The sequence below is a fragment of the Cyphellophora attinorum genome, assembly GCF_001299255.1.
Source record: "Cyphellophora attinorum strain CBS 131958 chromosome Unknown Contig17, whole genome shotgun sequence".
Classification (NCBI taxonomy): Eukaryota; Fungi; Ascomycota; class Eurotiomycetes; order Chaetothyriales; family Cyphellophoraceae; genus Cyphellophora; species Cyphellophora attinorum.
Window position 1 is genome coordinate 53,409 of NW_017253245.1, and position 16,572 is coordinate 69,980.

The 16,572-nt window shown below is 53.7% G+C and overlaps 8 protein-coding genes across 8 annotated transcripts; 6 read left to right on the forward strand and 2 right to left on the reverse strand.

Moving 5' to 3' along the window:
* Window positions 1-114: 114 nt before the first annotated feature.
* Window positions 115-1,538, forward strand: AB675_5731 (Non-specific lipid-transfer protein; the record flags this gene model as incomplete). The annotated part of the gene is made up of 3 exons (XM_018145968.1): window positions 115-270; window positions 312-1,161; window positions 1,210-1,538. The coding sequence occupies 3 exons, from the start codon at window positions 115-117 to the stop codon at window positions 1,536-1,538; spliced, it is 1,335 nt and encodes a 444-aa protein (XP_017998689.1).
* Window positions 1,539-2,397: 859 nt separating this feature from the next.
* AB675_5732 (uncharacterized protein) lies at window positions 2,398-2,952 on the forward strand (the record flags this gene model as incomplete). The annotated part of the gene is made up of 1 exon (XM_018145969.1): window positions 2,398-2,952. The coding sequence occupies one exon, from the start codon at window positions 2,398-2,400 to the stop codon at window positions 2,950-2,952; it is 555 nt and encodes a 184-aa protein (XP_017998841.1).
* Window positions 2,953-3,390: 438 nt separating this feature from the next.
* Window positions 3,391-4,074, forward strand: AB675_5733 (uncharacterized protein; the record flags this gene model as incomplete). The annotated part of the gene is made up of 1 exon (XM_018145970.1): window positions 3,391-4,074. One exon carries the CDS (start codon window positions 3,391-3,393, stop codon window positions 4,072-4,074), a length of 684 nt encoding a protein of 227 aa, XP_017998753.1.
* A 41-nt stretch (window positions 4,075-4,115) lies between these two features.
* On the reverse strand, window positions 4,116-4,592 carry AB675_5734 (uncharacterized protein; the record flags this gene model as incomplete). Its single annotated transcript, XM_018145971.1, has 1 exon — window positions 4,116-4,592. The coding sequence occupies one exon, from the start codon at window positions 4,590-4,592 to the stop codon at window positions 4,116-4,118; it is 477 nt and encodes a 158-aa protein (XP_017998659.1).
* Window positions 4,593-6,589: 1,997 nt separating this feature from the next.
* Window positions 6,590-10,826, forward strand: AB675_5735 (uncharacterized protein; the record flags this gene model as incomplete). Its single annotated transcript, XM_018145972.1, has 2 exons — window positions 6,590-7,106; window positions 8,536-10,826. The coding sequence occupies 2 exons, from the start codon at window positions 6,590-6,592 to the stop codon at window positions 10,824-10,826; spliced, it is 2,808 nt and encodes a 935-aa protein (XP_017998805.1).
* A 458-nt stretch (window positions 10,827-11,284) lies between these two features.
* Window positions 11,285-13,167, forward strand: AB675_5736 (Acetate/butyrate--CoA ligase AAE7, peroxisomal; the record flags this gene model as incomplete). The annotated part of the gene is made up of 3 exons (XM_018145973.1): window positions 11,285-12,705; window positions 12,755-12,798; window positions 12,851-13,167. The coding sequence occupies 3 exons, from the start codon at window positions 11,285-11,287 to the stop codon at window positions 13,165-13,167; spliced, it is 1,782 nt and encodes a 593-aa protein (XP_017998690.1).
* Window positions 13,168-13,326: 159 nt separating this feature from the next.
* Window positions 13,327-13,901, reverse strand: AB675_5737 (uncharacterized protein; the record flags this gene model as incomplete). The annotated part of the gene is made up of 2 exons (XM_018145974.1): window positions 13,327-13,609; window positions 13,657-13,901. The coding sequence occupies 2 exons, from the start codon at window positions 13,899-13,901 to the stop codon at window positions 13,327-13,329; spliced, it is 528 nt and encodes a 175-aa protein (XP_017998723.1).
* Window positions 13,902-14,918: 1,017 nt separating this feature from the next.
* AB675_5738 (uncharacterized protein) lies at window positions 14,919-16,220 on the forward strand (the record flags this gene model as incomplete). The annotated part of the gene is made up of 1 exon (XM_018145975.1): window positions 14,919-16,220. The coding sequence occupies one exon, from the start codon at window positions 14,919-14,921 to the stop codon at window positions 16,218-16,220; it is 1,302 nt and encodes a 433-aa protein (XP_017998759.1).
* Window positions 16,221-16,572: the final 352 nt, after the last annotated feature.

Genomic DNA, 16,572 nt, shown 5'->3' on the forward strand with positions numbered 1-16,572 from the left:
ACCTTCCGTCTTTCCTGCCTGATACACCCTGTCACGACTTCAGAGCAATTGTATCACCGTCAGCGACTTCCCTGTCGAGACCAACACGGTTCGCAGTATACACTCACATCAGTCATGGCGCCACGAAAACCAGCACCAGCCTACGTCTTGGGCGTAGGCATGACCAAGTTCATCAAGCCCCGCGGGAAAGTCGACTACACCGAGCTCGGCTTCGAGGCTGGCATCAAGGCCATGCTCGACGCCAGATCTCATACGACGATGTTGATCAGGGTGTTGCATGCTACTGCTATGGCGATTCCACTTGCGGGCAGCGGGTCTTCTATCAATTCGGCATGACACAAATCCCCATCTATAATGTCAACAACAACTGCTCGACCGGCAGCACCGGTCTTAACATGGCCCGACAGGCCATCGCGTACGGCTCCGCTGACTGCGTCCTCGTGGTCGGCTTCGAGAAGATGAACCCCGGATCCCTACAAGCTTACTTCAACGACCGAGCAAATCCCACAGGCACTACCAACGTCATGCTGAAGGAGACTCGAGGTGTCACCAATGCTCCCGGCGCTGCCCAGCTGTTCGGAAACGCTGGCCGGGAATACATGGAAAAGTATGGTGCAAAAGCAGAGGACTTTGCTGAGATCGCACGAGTCAACCACGAGCACTCAAAACGCAATCCATACTCACAGTTCACTGATGAGTATTCCTTGGACCAGGTGCTCAATTCCACAATGATTCATGCGCCTTTGACGAAGCTTCAGTGCTGCCCAACATCTGATGGAGGAGCCGCCGTGGTGGTTGTTTCACAAGAATTCTTGGATGCTAGACCACATCTCAAGGAACAAGCTATCCTTATTGCCGGACAACAGATGGCTACAGATTCTCCAGACCTGTTCTCGCGCAGCGCTATCGACCTGGTAGGCTTTGAGATGAGCAAATATGCCGGAAAGCAGGCTTTGAAAGAAGCCGGCATCACGCCTGCAGATGTGTCCGTCGTTGAGCTTCACGACTGCTTCTCTGCTAACGAGATGTGTGTGATTGATGCTCTTGGCCTATCTGCCCCGGGCAAAGCCCACGAGTTGGTTCGCGCAGGAGGAATTACGTATGGAGGCAAATATGTCGTGAACCCGAGTGGCGGGTTGATCTCTAAGGGCCATCCGCTTGGTACGTGTGCTCCTCTCCTGACCTCTGCTCCCGACTAACAATTTTTAGGTGCCACTGGTCTTGCGCAATGTGCTGAGTTGACGTGGCATCTTCGGGGTTGGGCGAACAACCGCATGGTACAGAACACCAAATATTGCTTGCAGCACAATCTCGGACTTGGTGGCGCTGTTGTCTGCACAGTGTACAAGCGTGCCGACGGCAAGGCTGCTGCCCCTGTTTCCGACGCCGAGGTTGGCAAGAGGAACGGCCTGGGCTACAACCCTGCGACCCAAGCGCGTGGTTTCACCAATGAGCAGGTCGACAAGACACGGAGTAAGAAGAGCCGCAGTGAGTGGGCTCTGCAGGATATCCAGACCAAGGTGCAGGCTCGATTCTGATGATGGAAATGATGCTCCGTTCTTAGCAATGTAGAATCAGCAGTCATCGACAATGATGTATCTCTGTCGCTATACACACCCGTACTTCGCTGGAAGCACGAGTCTCTTCATACCTAGTTTATAGTGATCTTAAACCTTTCAAGTTTCTGTCAGACCCCAAAGCGCGCCAAGCTTTTCAAGTTAGATCTTAGGGCGCAAGAGAGCCCGAGTTTGGGGTTTCGCATCTCTTCATCGAATAACTTGAAGCGACGGCCACTTTGTCAGCTGCGTCCTACCGATTCAATTCCGCGATTACTCAGAACGAACGACTTGTTCAACAGGCCCGCAATGTTACCATTCGCAACACGCTTGATCCTTGTTGCGCGATGCCGTGGCCCGAGCAAGAAAGTTTCAAGGCAAGAAGCCCAGTGTCAGCTTGCAACCTTCATTGTGGTCGGGCTGCACCACCTTCGCGTCAGCTTTGATAGCTCATCCTCTGTCGCGATCCAACGTCATGGGTTCTTCCGCCGAGCACCGCGGCGCTGACATGCCATTGAGATTCCTGGAGCTTAGGGCGTCCGTGTCACCATCGAAAGACCTCGTGTGCGCTTTGACCGCTTTAGAAGCAATGAGTTTGCTTGACGCGCTTCGTCGCTCTTTGTCTACTTGAGCGATTGCACCTGCCTTTTGACACTGATGGCATGCAGACCGAAATTCCTGCGTGGTAAATCCTCTTCGTATTGAATGACTAATGCTCCCGGACCGTTGTTACTCGACAATATACGGAGCGCCCAAATCACCGTGCATGGCCTGTCTGCGACTTTCCCCTACACAGCGCAAACACGCGAGCGTAAACGTGGACGAGCGCGAACGGATTGCCATGGCGAAGGCCTCTTTGGCAGGTCTGCCGACCGAGCTCCGGCTACAAATCCTGGCCGCAGCAACACCACAACTCCATACGACGCCGGCCACAGAGTCCCCATCAATGCCATTACACGGATACAATCCTTTGCTACTGGTCTCGCGACAGATCCGCCAGGAGGCGCTTACTCTCGAGCAACCAACGGCAGTGACGACTGTTCACGTGAGTGACCTCGATCGAGAAATCGGAAGGCGTAGGGTCGAAGAGAGGGACTGGTTCCGGAAGCTTCTGGTTCGGGGAATTGCGAACGAAGATAGGGCGAAGGATGTGGAGGCGAAGCTCAGAGAGTGCTGGACGCTTGTTGAGAGAGTCGAGCTGCCCTATGACGGGGACGGCAAGACGACGCTCGAGTTGGAAGGAGTAGGATTTCAAGCAACGGAGATCGCAGCATGCTTCAATTTACGAGGCGCGTGCACGTGTTGGTCTTATTACCCCTGGTATATGCAGGCTGGTGCTCATATGATGGAGTGGGAACAACTCAACAGGAGAGCGACAGGGTGTCGGCTTCAGTGAAATGTGACGATTCAGCTACTCTTCTCACGACTTCGCGGTAACGACAATGCTTCTTGCGCAACCATATGTCGTGCTCTCGGGAAGAGTGCGGCACGGTGCGAGACTGAGGACACGGCTCGTCACAAAATTAGCAGCGGGGACTGACTGTGCTGCGTGCAGCAGCTGAGGGCGGCCGTGACATAGCTAGATTCCCTTGAGTAGCTGCAAAAAGGCGGCTGATCATGTTCGAAACACTTAGACGTACAACCTTGGAATAAGAGCCCACTACTCAAGTCAACGGAGTCAATGACATCAGCCTGCCGACGGGACTGGGAACCCTGCATAACTTGAAAGGCAACCAGGCAACTCGAAGCACGACTTAACCTCTCATGAAGTACCTTGTCTTCTCTGGCCTCGTTGACCATCAATCCAGTATAGACAATGACATCGCGCTCGATCATGGCGACGACACATGAACCGATGACTTTTCTCACACTACCTCTGGAAATCCGCCTAGCCATCTGGAAGCTCTGCATCTGCCCCTATTCAGAAGCAGATTGCTGCGAGCAAGCCGTTCCCAACTCATCGCGCCGCCTGTCCGAAAACCCATGGTATCCTTCTTCAGCCCTGACAACATTCACGTACCCTCATCCGCGCACACCGCTGCGCCTGATATGCCGCCAAGCCAACAACGAAATCAAACGTCACACAAGCTTGCCGCCCTTAATCGCTCGTGTCTGCGATTTCATGTGTCTTCGACGGGCGATAAACCACATCCTCAACAATCGCACGTCTACTCCCAACCAGATTGATCCAGCTCACATCGCGGCATTCAAGGTCACGAGTGAGCGAATGAGTCTCCATCGACCGCTGTACTCGACTTCTGGCGAGGAGACGGGGTTCAGCATTAGTATGAAAAGCAGCGAGTCGGAGAATCAAGCTCGAATTCAGCGCCTCGCGAATGGGATTATCAGGGAGCTGAAGCGGCATTATAGGGAGGTGAAATTTGCTCATTCGGAATGGGAGGATATGGAGGCTAGGCCGTTCACGATCGAGGTGAAGATGTTGTTTGAGGTTGGGGATCCGATCAGGACGGTCGTCTGTGGTGATCGAGGGAGCATGATTATGCCACGACATTCATGAATTGGACCATTGTCCCACAACGCCCGACCAATGACAATGCTCTAGGATTTCGTGGCCACGTCGAGCGTTGTCTGTTCCCGCTCTTGCTCGCGATTTGGCTCACGCTCTGACTCGCCCTCTCGCTCCTTTCCCTGCTCGCTCTCCTGCTCCGAACTCCGCTCACCTTCCTGCTCGCCTCCCTTGCTGTCAACGATGTCTTTCATGCCCAGGGAAAGAAGCTGCTGCTTGCTCAGCAGCCCCCACAGCACCTTCTCACCCAGCATGACGCGTAGCTGGCCAGCAGAGAACGTCTTGAGGAGTCCATCGACTCCAGACTCGCACCAGACGCGCCAAAATTTGTCCTTTGAAAAGGTGGTGGCTAATGGGGCGGCCTCTGCAGTACTGGTAGGCTCTTTGCCGGTGAAGTTGCCGTTGATAAGGAATTGGTCGGGCATTGGAACTGGAGGTCGCTGGAGTTCTCCAAGGTAGGCTGGCTGGGTGCGCCGCTTCGGATATGTAGGAGGGAGTTGTTGGTTCATGGTGTCGGGGTCTTCGATGCCTTAGGAACTGTAGTGATGTGTGGGGGACAGTGGCTATTGTGTGCTGGAGAAAGATGATGAGGAGGAGGAGAGGATTCCCGGCGCCTAGTGGGCATATTCGGGGCGTTGCGTGAAGTTGTGACAGCACTGCTATCCATGTTGGAGGCCGTGAAGAGTGGATGTGTAAGCTTTGGACTTCACTGCGTTGGGTTCTGGGTGATGGTCTGTTAGCAGCTGAAGGGTGCTGCTATGTATTACTCTGCGGCAAGTGAAGTCCTTAAGATGGTAGTAGAAGTACCAAAGTTGCACGGTCAAAATTGACTGAAATAATTTTGCTGCTTGTAATGGAGTGGTTGCAGACAGTGAAGACAGTCAAGTCGACACCTTCAAGCATCCACCCTCAGACCCATACCTCGGCGTTAACTTGCAAGCACTGTGCTTTCCCACAAGCCCGCGGTCGATATGAGCGTCCACAAAGCAAAGCAAAACAGGCAGGAGGTTGATTCAATGTCATCCGGGGTTAGTTAATCGGTCACTCGTCCACAGCCTTGTCGCGAGCCCATATGACAGCTCAAAGCAGGTTGTGCTTCTGAATCACGACTGTCTGACAATGGTCGTATCGAGGACTTACTCTAAACACAATATTTCAAGAAGTTAGTGAGGACTTTACGAACTTGTGCTGGCCAGAAGCCGCCACGGCTGGCTTCTTCGCATGTCGCATCGGATTAGTAGACGCTCCTTTCGACACGACAAAGTCTCATCTGTGCGCCTGACGCAGCTGTAACATGGCCTCAATGATCCTCGATCGTACAAGGTCCAATTCCCGTCATGCCTTCCTGTGTTCATCTGGGATGCGATAGCATTGAGATGTTCTGTGACTGTCAATGAGTATGACTATTTCGTTCGTGCTAGCGGACGCGGTTCATCTGAACGCTCTTCATCTGAGCTTAGCAGTGTCATACTGGAGTATCTCCCTTTCTTTGAAATGGAAAGCTCGAGATCAGTGCGTGATGTGCCGGTCGCTGTGAACGAGCCTATTGTTGACACTGAGAAGTAGCCAGTTGCTGCAGTCCGTCGTTGGCTGTTGCCACAGCTCTTACTGGGACGAGGCAAATATGAGACGCCATGGTGTCGAGGCTGCCATTGCTCTCAGGAACCGGAACCAGACACAGTCGCACTCTGAAAGAGCCTCAGGCATTTGCAACAGTTGTTAGAACACTGATATCACAGCCTAGACGCTAGTGCTGGCGTGCATTCGATGGCCGATAAGTGATGTGACAAGAGATATCAACAGTTTGGGAAGGGAAGCCCAGTCGCAATGATTGAATGCAACGGCAGACTCTCGCGTAAAGTCATGGGGGAAAGGTTCTGCTGTTCCCAGGACGCAGACACGACTGCAAAAGAATAGCCCAGTCGGCACCAGGGGCAGGAACCTACGGACCTCTGTTAGCGCTGCGGTATGGGTGCTTCTAGGTTGCTAATAGCAGTCAGCCCTTAGAAAACGGCGGGAGTTGCCTGCCTATCCACACCTGAGTTTCGAAGGCCTTTCATTTCTGTCCGCTCGCAAGACTTTTCCTTTCTTACCTTCTCTTTAATCTTTATTCCAATTGCACTCGCTGATCTGGGCATCGGCCATTCAGTCTTCGTACCATCCACAGCCCCTACTTGTTGCGACGACTGCGATTTCTCCGATCGACCACGTCTTCTCCTTCAAGTTGGCCTTCCCATCGAGTGCGTAGGGTGTCTTTCAGCTTTGACACGGTGTACTCTAGGCATCCGGCCTCTGATTCCGCGGGAGTACCTTAGGCCTTCGAAATCGACGAGTACTGCTTTTGAATCTCTCATCGATCCATCGGCACTCTTCAATCAAACCATCGTCTCACCTGGCTTGGACCCAACCACGACCCTCCGTTGACTCGTCCTCAGTCGTTTTCGCACCAAGACGACCGCCTGTCCCTCCGCTTCCATTGCCAGTTCTCATCATATCCGATTTCGAGATGACGGAAGACGAGATCGAACGCCTCCTGGCGTTTCCATATGACGCGATGCCTTCGACCACGACCACAGCCATCAATGCGCCAGAAATACCGCTGTTGTCCATGCCGCCCTTCTGGGCATCGGTCAGTCCAACCCGCCAGCAGAACGTTGCTCAGCCTCCGGCTCCCGCAGATGGCCTTTATGCAGATCTGACCAGCGCACACGCGGCACAACTTGCTGCTCAGACACTCACCGCTCCGGCGCCTGTTCTTCATCGCTCGTCGTATGACTACGCGGCAGGGTTCCAACCCAACGAACAATTCCTGCAGTCTCTTGCTGGCGGTTCTGGCCATCACGGGGTTGGTATGCCCAACTCTGGCTTGACGTTGATGCCGCCGCCATTGCAGCAGCACCAGCAGCACGGAATCACGTTCGGCTATGGTTGCATCTTCTGCGGAGCACTCACACCGTACGTCGGGGCAATGGCCATAAGCTGGAACTTCCTGGAGGACGCCCGTCCCAGTGCTGAATACAATGGTCAGGATAAGCTTGGGATAGCGAGCAGTTGGATAGCCCCTAGGCAACCACAGGAGCCGCTTCCCGCTACCTTCCTCTGTGTCGACTGTGGAAAATACCACTTGTATTACTGCCCAATGTGCCCAGCACCCACGGTATTGCCAGGCCGCACACTTCGGTCACCCGAGCTGGCTGTGGTAGTAATCCATCAGGAGTCGCGGCAGCAGCATAGAGCCGTCCCGATCCATACCAGATGTCCGGACTGCTTATTAAGGCGGACTGGACGCATTGTCAGGACTCGGTTGTACTGAGCCCCTATATTGCGAGGCTGAGGGTGTCGAGTCGAAAAGGATTGTTTCAGCCAATGAGAATCGGAGCCACCTCGACCGCAAAATCCGCAGAAGGGCCACTGCTTACAACTCCCACTGAACTCGAGGCACTCTCCGACTATGGTTGATGCTTTTTCTCAGTCAAGGGAAAGAATTCTACTTTGTGTGCCAGCGATTCTGCAATACAAAGTATTATCTGGCATGGAACACATTCGAAAGAGCAAGTTTTACGCTTCGCAAAGAAGGATATGATGGTATGCAGGATCATGAGACATTGGGCGCGAGGTCTGGGTTTTACAGGTTACTTCGCAGCCCCGTTTCTTCTGGCTACAACCCTTGGAAACACTGGGGTGTGCATGCCTAGAAGGTGGCCTAGGTGGAGAGGACATGCCAATCACAAGCTACTACATTCAGAGGGTGTAGAGCCAGCTCGCCCTCCGAGCCAGCCTGATCTCACTTTTGCGACGCTGTTACACCATCCTGAGTGGCCAAATATTTGGTTCGGCGTGGTCAGAAGAGAACAACGTCAACTTGGTCCATCAGTGTTGCTGCTGCCAGCAACGCAACTTGATTTACAGAGTTCCAGTGTTGAGAGTCAAGTCTGTGGAGACTTAAAGCGGGCCGTATCTCGGGCTCGAGCCTGCTAATTGGTCGGGCTCAACACTCGCCGTACCTACTGCTTCAACACCATGCAAGAAACAAGTTGCTGCCTCCGTATCGTCAAGACTCTCAAACACGCTGTCGCTCTCAGTGACATGGAAACTTGTTGGCCACTGAATTGATGGCACCGAATCTACTACCCATTGCTACACTTCTGGCACCACGAAGCGTCGTGGTAATTGAGGAGGTTGGGGCTTCAAAAACAGTGCTGTGTCGGCCAGCCACCACCAACCTCTCTTGCTGATGGCTTCTTATTCTACGAGTGGCTCTCAGAGCCTGTCGTCTCTTGTTTTGCTACATTCGCGGTGCATGTATCTGTTTTCCTGCATTGAGCTAATGCATTGATGACATTCCACGAAAGTGATGACCCCTGATCGAGTCCAACTGCTCAATGTACAGTGTAAGCACCCTCGACAGGATCCTCAAAATGACTTTGGGTATGTGCTGACATGGAGAAGCAGTAAGGCCTCGAGTATCTCGAACACAGTCTATTCAGTCGTCCGCGGCTACTGGTGAATACTTTTCAGATTATGGTTCTGAAGTCTCGAGCAAGCACTCCGACGACAGCAGAGCCAGCTATGAAACCCCGCCATCACGAATATCGACACCCATTGTACAACATCCTACCCAAGTACCTGACATGACGATCGGCCACCAAAGGGCAAGTGGTCTGGCGTCCTTTGAGAATATGAGTCCTCCGACACCAAATGCCGACGACGCGCAGTTCATCCGATTTGCTATTGACCAATTGACTCGCGACGAGGATGTATTGGGACGTGGTCGTAACAGCCCGCTTTACGAGAACGTCTCGTCTACTATCCCACAGCTCTCCCCACAAGTGCCATACCGACCTGCGCCTATTGCGGCTCCTCGACCACACACTGCGTTGTCACCGGCAGCACCTTCTTTCCAAGCACCGCGCCGCTTGCAGCAGCAGACGACATCCGACGAAACAATGCTGGCAATCGAACCACCAGAGGGGCAAAGATGGGGCGACCTTGGCTACAAGCCCCGGCCACTACGTCCCCTCTGGCTCGGGTTATTCTTGCTGGCATCCTTATTATTCCTTGCCGGGCTCATCTTCTCGAATGTTTACGCTTCACGAAATCATGGCTTGTACGATTATGACGGATTCACGACACCGATATACTTTGTTTTTCAATACTTACCCCAACTACTGGGCACATCTTTAATACTCTGGCTTTTCTCGATCGAAGCTGCGATCTATAGAAGCGCTCCTTATCTCAGCATGTCGGACGTTCGAACTCAGGAATACGTCTTGCAAGACTTCTGCGCAACGCCACGCAACTTTCTACTACCTGATCTAAGATGGTTTCGCATTCGAGAAAAATGGCTTGGGGCGGCCTTCATGGTCTTCTGGATCACGAATTTTACAATACCTCTATTGAGTTGCATGTATCAGACGCAGTACGTGACGGACGATGGACCAGTGCGGTGGAGATGGACCGCCTCTCAGGCCATTGGGTGGACACTGGTAGCACTCTACGCGCTCCTTGCGACGGCGATCGCGTCACTTTTACTGCGTTTCTGGCGTGCGCAGTCAGGTCTGATGTGGGATCCAGTCTCCTTGGCGGACCTCTTTGTGCTCTTCTCTCGAAGCAACGTTGCACAGTACTTTGAGAGAACTGAGGTTGCGGAGCAGGTCAGACCTCATATACCTGCCATGTCCTTGATGCTGGGATACTGGACCACATCTCGAACTCCTGACGTCTTCTATGCCGTTGGCGGTGATAACGCGCTCCTGAAGAGGATTTCAGTCGAAGCGAATCTCACCGAAAAGGAGCCTGGGTCCCAAGATTCCAGCTTCGATGTGGAGCGACAACGCTACTCCTACGATTCCGCCTTCACTCGCAGCATGCACTCACCATTTACCCGATATCGCCGAATTCCATGGTTTTTGCGGGACATCGCTGTGATCGCGTGGATCGTGAGTGCCGCGGGTTTGCTCACTGCCTTTCTGGTGGTAAGCTTTGTCAATCGTGCGGTTCAGGACGGCTTCAGACCTCTTCTGCCTTCCATCACGAGCTTGGACGGGTTCTCGTCGTCCAACTTCCTCTACAGCTTCCTGCCATCCTTACTTGGCATGATTCTGTTCCTGCTCTGGCAGCCCATCGATGTCTTCTTTCGGTCAGCTCAGCCGTATGCCAACCTGGCGAGCCCGAGGGGTGCATCAGCTGAACGCAGCTTGCTTCTATCTTACCAAGCTAGCTACCCACTGTGGGTGACGGTCGAGGCGATACTAAACCGAGACTACAAAGTGGCTCTGACCTCCGCTGTGAGTGTCCTCTCCGGTCTCATTCCTGCTCTCGCCGGCGGCGTATTCACAGCACAGTTGCTGCAGAGTGGGGACGTGCGCATGAAGGCCAGTCTACCTGGCTATTATGCTCTCTGCGTTTTCCTCTCCATCTACGCCATATCATTCACGGTGATCTGGCCCAAGCGGAAGCGCTACCTACCTCACGCAATCGACACCATCGCAGATCAGCTTAGCTATCTATACGCATCGCCATTAATGTCAGAGCTGTGGAACGTCCGGACGAAGCCAGACCTCGTGGCACGCTTGGTGGGTACGCCTGCTGGCTTGACTGGAGACTGGCGAGAGAAACGACCAGGAGCTCGTTACGCATTTGGTGTCTACATGGGACGCGACGGGAAAGAGCACCTGGGGATTGATAGGCTCAGCAGACCAGGTTCTGGAGAGATGCTGGTTACGACCGGTGTAGCAAGATGAGGTTCATCGCCAGGGCGGCCCTGTGTACCATCATTGCACGGGCAGGATATTGGGTCATGGCATGGACATGGAACCAGCCATGTGTAATCTACAGCAATTACGAGTTGCGCGAGCACGACAGTGAGCGTCGTGTAGACCGCCTGGCACTGGACCAGTGCTTTCGTATTCCATAGATCGTTCGGACTTGTCTCTTCTGAAGCCGACTGTACCCGAAGTGTCGAGGCCGCAGCCTCCGATCGGAAAATGCAGCCCGCAATCTGGATGCTTGCTTGGCGGGTCGGGGTAAGGGGAGGCTTGAAGCTTGTTAGCTGTCCCAACTGGCCGAGGGCATTTAGTATTTATTCCACGATGATCGCCCGTACAGAGTTCACCTGCTGGTCAGGCTCTGTCGACGCGAGACGTGAACCGCGCGAAGAGCTGGCAGACCCTTAGAGACCTGTCTGAGCAGTCCTCGCAACATGTCGGCGTCCCAAGCGACATCCCGCTTGGCCTCGCTATTCAGCCACCTCTTCCCCGCAGCCGCAACCAGTCCCCCGGGCTCGATTAACAACCTCAACATCGATGGCCGCCAGAACGGGACCAACGGCTGGTTCAATTTCCACACTCTCTCACCGGCATTCTTCCTGCCCCGTACTGCTGCTATCGAGCCGCAGGCGACTGCAATCTACCACAAGACCGCCAATGGCAAGATCCTGCGCCGGACCTATGCCCAATTCGCGGATCGAGCAAGAGCCTTTGCATACTATTTGCTGAAGAAGAAGTATCGGCGTGTCGGTATTCTCTGCACCAACACCCCGGCTTTCCTGGAGGCAATCTTTGGGATCGGCGCAGCTGGAGCTGTTAACATTGCTATAAATTATCGGCTGAAGGCTGATGACATTACATATATCTTCGAGCACTCAGATGCAGACTCCATCATTGTGGATGCCGAGTACGAGCACCTCCTCGACGAATATAGACTGAAGCACCCTCACATCCCGATCATTGTCGACACCGACACCGATGCTGACTCTGGACAATTCGATAAAGCCGTACTGGAGGGCTACGAATATGACAAAGAGTTGGGATCCCACGGCTGGGCAGGCCTGTTTGCCCAGGCACCTGACGAACTGGCGGTCAATGCCCTGGCATATACCTCAGGGACAACTTCCAGACCCAAGGGCGTCGAATATACCCATCGAGGATCATACCTGGCTGCTCTAGGAAATGTCATTGAAGCAGGGCTCAACTTCCACGATGGCCAACGAGCGAAATATCTGTGGACTTTGCCCATGTTCCACGCTATGGGTTGGACTTTCCCTTGGGCAATCACAGCTGCCCGCGGAACTCACTACTGCTTGCGCAAGATCGACTATCCAGAGATCTGGCGTCTCTTGAAGGAGGAAGGTATCACACACTACTGCGCTGCCCCTACAGTCAATACCCTGCTCTGCAACGACAGCAATGCCGAGAAGATGCCTCACAAGGTCCGCGTCGCGGTCGCAGCTTCGCCTCCAACGGCCCATCTGTTCGAGCAGATGACTTCTCTGAACCTCCACCCCGTTCATGTCTACGGCCTGACTGAAACATATGGTCCCATCACAAAGGGCTACATTCTGCCCGAGTGGGACGACCTTCCCAATCAAAAAGACAAATTCGCGAAGATGGCAAGGCAAGGACACGGCTTCATTACGTCCCTGCCTTGCAGAGTCATCAAACAGGAAGAGGGCGAGCGTGGTGAGATCATCAATGTTGAGAAGGATGGGAAGGAGATTGGCGAGATTTGCTTTGATGGGAACATTTGCTCAAGAGGTTACTACAAGGACGAGAAGGCCACGAGGAAGCTGTTCTTGGGTGGTGTGTGCCATTCGGGCGACTTGGCTGTGTGGCACCCTGATGGGTAATTTTGCTCGTTCTGCTTGACTACATGACCACTGACGCGCTTGCAGGGCCATCCAGATCCTCGATCGAGCCAAGGACATCATCATCTCTGGTATGTCAGGCTATACTCTAGAGCTCCAATCACCTACTAATCCTGAATCTAGGCGGGGAGAACATCTCCTCAGTAGCACTGGAATCAATCCTCGTGACCCACCCAGAAGTACTCGAATGCGCCATCGTTGCCGTGAAGGACGAGAAATGGGGCGAACGGCCCAAGGGCTACATCACAGTCAAGAGCAACTCCAAGCTCGACAACGACACGATGATCCAATGGTGTAAAGATAATCGCGCGATCTCGAGATTCATGGTGCCTCGAGAGCTCGAGATCATCGAGGAGCTGCCGAAGACGAGCACGGGCAAGGTGAGGAAGAATGTGCTGAGGGACTGGGAGAAGGGCGGGAAGCGCGAGCTTGGTCCGTGAGATCGCCCAGATCTTGAAAGGCTGGGTGATCGCAAATGGTCGATGGGAACAGGATGCCTTCGCTGTTGAACCTTGTGCTCCGCGCCGTGTTTGTTTGTACGAAAATTCGGCTAAGTTGCTCCTGTACCAAATTACTCTGGTTCTGAAAACATTTCGACCTTAGCTCAATACCCCAGCCAAACTCCTCACCTCATCCAACAAACTTGCATCCTCACCCGCCGCATTCTTCAGCACCTTATCCCTCAAATGATCCACCTGCAACCCGGCCTCGACCGGCGCGTTCCCCTGCGCCGTCTGTATCCTGCTAACCTGAAACTCCAAGAAGAATTTGGGCACCTTGATCGCCAACCCACCATCCACACTGCGCACCCCAACCTCGGTAGCAAGGTAGACATTCAAGCTGTCCTGAAACCGCTTCAGATCCGTGTCGGCGAGCGGGTTGCTGTCGCGAACTCGTTCAGTGCGAAACTTAGGGGGGAGAGGGCGGACTTGGTGAAGTCGATGGAGGAGAAGCTGATGGAGCCGGAGGTGACGTCGGGGACGCCCGAGAGGGTTGTGGCGGAGGAGGAGCAGGTGATGGAGGAGGAGATTGATGTTGCGGTGTCGGCTACTTCGGCGGGGAGGGCGGTGTCACCGATGATGAAGCAGGCGTTGGTCTGGCGGGTTGTGAGGGGTCTGGCGGTGGTGACGGTGATGATGAGGAGGGATATGGTGGCGAGTGTTTGAGCGTGCATATTGGTGGACCGTGGAGTCGTTGGCAGAAGGGGGTAATAGTGATAGTGTATGTACAGCGACAGAAGAGAGACGTGAACGAGAAAGAATGGACTGAGATTCCCTACCAGAGGGACGAACAGCTCCACGTAAAGATCGCAAAGAACGAGAATAGTCGGTCGTGTGAGTGTCAAAAAGCTGAGACAAGATGGCTTACACAACTATGTCTTCGATACGCGTGGAGTTGGGGACGGCCGTTACCTTGACGTCTCAAACACATCGTGCCGGCCCAGGTCCTTAGCGATCGTTTTACCATGAAGGATGAAGCGTTTCGTCTTACTTGTGCAGCCGAGGTCGAAATGGCCGATGGCAATACTGGCGAGGAGCTCTCGGGGTCGTGCTGGGCATTCCTTGAGTTATGTTCAATGCTAAATTGCGTCTGCAAGCACACCAGAAGTGCGATTTCGATATGCTAGGAGGAATATCCATATAGGCATGTGTCCCGCATTCATTTCACGATCGGTCACTCACCAGACCGGTTGACTTCAGCGACCAAGACCTACCGAAGGCCGGCTGACTACCACTGTGCAACTTCGATATCCAGAGCGGGGTAGTCTGGGTCAAGCCACGGCAAGCAATTATATTTAGCATGTACAGGCATACTGATGTGTCTAGCAGGCCTAGCCCTCTTTGTCGACGAAAACGACCGAGCTGAACTCCGTCTGTCAAAATTGCATCGATCGGTCAACGAGACCTTGAGATGTTCGACCCTCTCCATCAATCAGCTCCACAATGGGATGGCCATGCGCATAGCGTCGTGGATTTTGGGCACAACGGCAACGCACTGACCACCAGCGCCTAACGTCATTTCCAAGCCCTCGTACAAGCCCAGTACAAGGTATCAGTCCGCACTCTCAGCCTGACAGCAAACAAGTTTGTGTTCCTCATTGACCACAGTTTGCTGGGGAACTCTATGATTCTTCCTGACTGCCGTCGATTGTGCTGTTCCAAAGGGTGCTGGCCTGCATACCTTCAGCGTTATGGCGGACCGTGATTGGGACCGTGAACAGAAAGTAACCAACAAATCTCGCGTACGCCCAGTGGAAGATGATCGTGAGTACAGCTATCGCCACGACAGACGCTACGAGCAGGACTATCGTGACCGGGATCGGGACCAATACTACGAGCGTGACTATCAGAATCGAGACCGGGACGGCCACTACTACGCAGACGACTACAGGCGGTCTCTTGACGATGATCGACGCTATGAACGACGAGGAACGCTGGCCAAAGGCGATGTGGTAGTTGACCGGCGCCAAGTCGTCGATAGGGATGTCTACGACCGTGACATGTACTACCGTGATCGAGACAGGGATCGAGACCGGGATCTCGCCCTGGTATCACGGCCCAGGGCATCGACACGGACTGAATACGACATGCTCAGTGACAGAGACGATTTTGTTACTAGATCTTCTGACAGCAATGTCATCGTGCTGGACAGTCGAGGTCGAGACAATGGGGCAATGACAGATTGGGAGATCATCAGGCCTGAGAAGACTGAGTCAGGTGCTATTATAATTGACGCGAACGATCTGAGCGGAGGGCGAGGGCGCTACGAAGTGGTGGCGTCTGGAAGAGAACGGTCGGTACGCAGCAGGAGCATTGTGGATGCTATGAGGGACGTGCGGGTGACTGAGGATGTGGATGATGACAAGCGGAGCGTCTATGGTCGCGGCGATAGGCGAAGCAAAGTCGATGTTGCGGTTGGCGCCAGGCCCGACAGGTTGCGCAGGGTACCGACTGCACTCCGACATGACCATTCGCCAAGCTCAGACGTTCGGAGGAGATCTCGGAGCATTGGCTTTCGTCGTTCAGAAATCAAGAATCACGACGTCTGGGAGAGGAAGCACGAGCGGCCCGGAGCAGAAGCTGCGATCGCTGGTCGATATCTGATCGATCATCGTGGAGAGAGAATTGATGACGACGATTTTAGCCATGCTGCGAGCGGTACTGGGAGAGACAGGAGCAGAAGCCGGAGGAGAAGAAAGCACCGTAGCCACCACGACGACGATGACTACTACGGGCGGCGAGATCGCTACCATGAGACGGAGAGCCACATCAATGATACTTTCGTCGAAAGGTCGAGACCCTATTCGCCACAGAGAGCGCCGTCGCCGGATGAAGTATCTGACCGAGACGAGAAGCGGAAGCACAGGCGGCATCGTCGCCATCGATCGCGGAGGAGAAGGGAGGAGAAGGACGTCGAGGTTGATGAAGAAGATGATGACAGGAAGTCTTACTACTCCGAGCGCTATACCAAGACAAAAAGGGAGTATGATTGAGTAACGATTAATGAATGCTGCAAAAGTCCTGACCTGCAGCGGAATGGATAACGAGTCACGGTTGAATAACGAATATACGTTGCATGAACCTTTGTGTAACTCGAGTTCCTCGGAACCAATTAGCTCCAGGCGAGATAAGAGGCCTGTGCTATTACGAGATCGATTCTCCACGCGGGTCGCTTCACCAGCATAATTCCGATCATACGCCATTGTGCTTCCGGAACATCAGCGAGATCTCTCGGTAGATGCCTACCAAGAAAGCCCTGCGTGTTGGTCGCTGACATCGATATCTACATGGTAGGTCATGGTGGACTCGGAAGATACACAAACGTGACACACGAGTGGCCAAGGA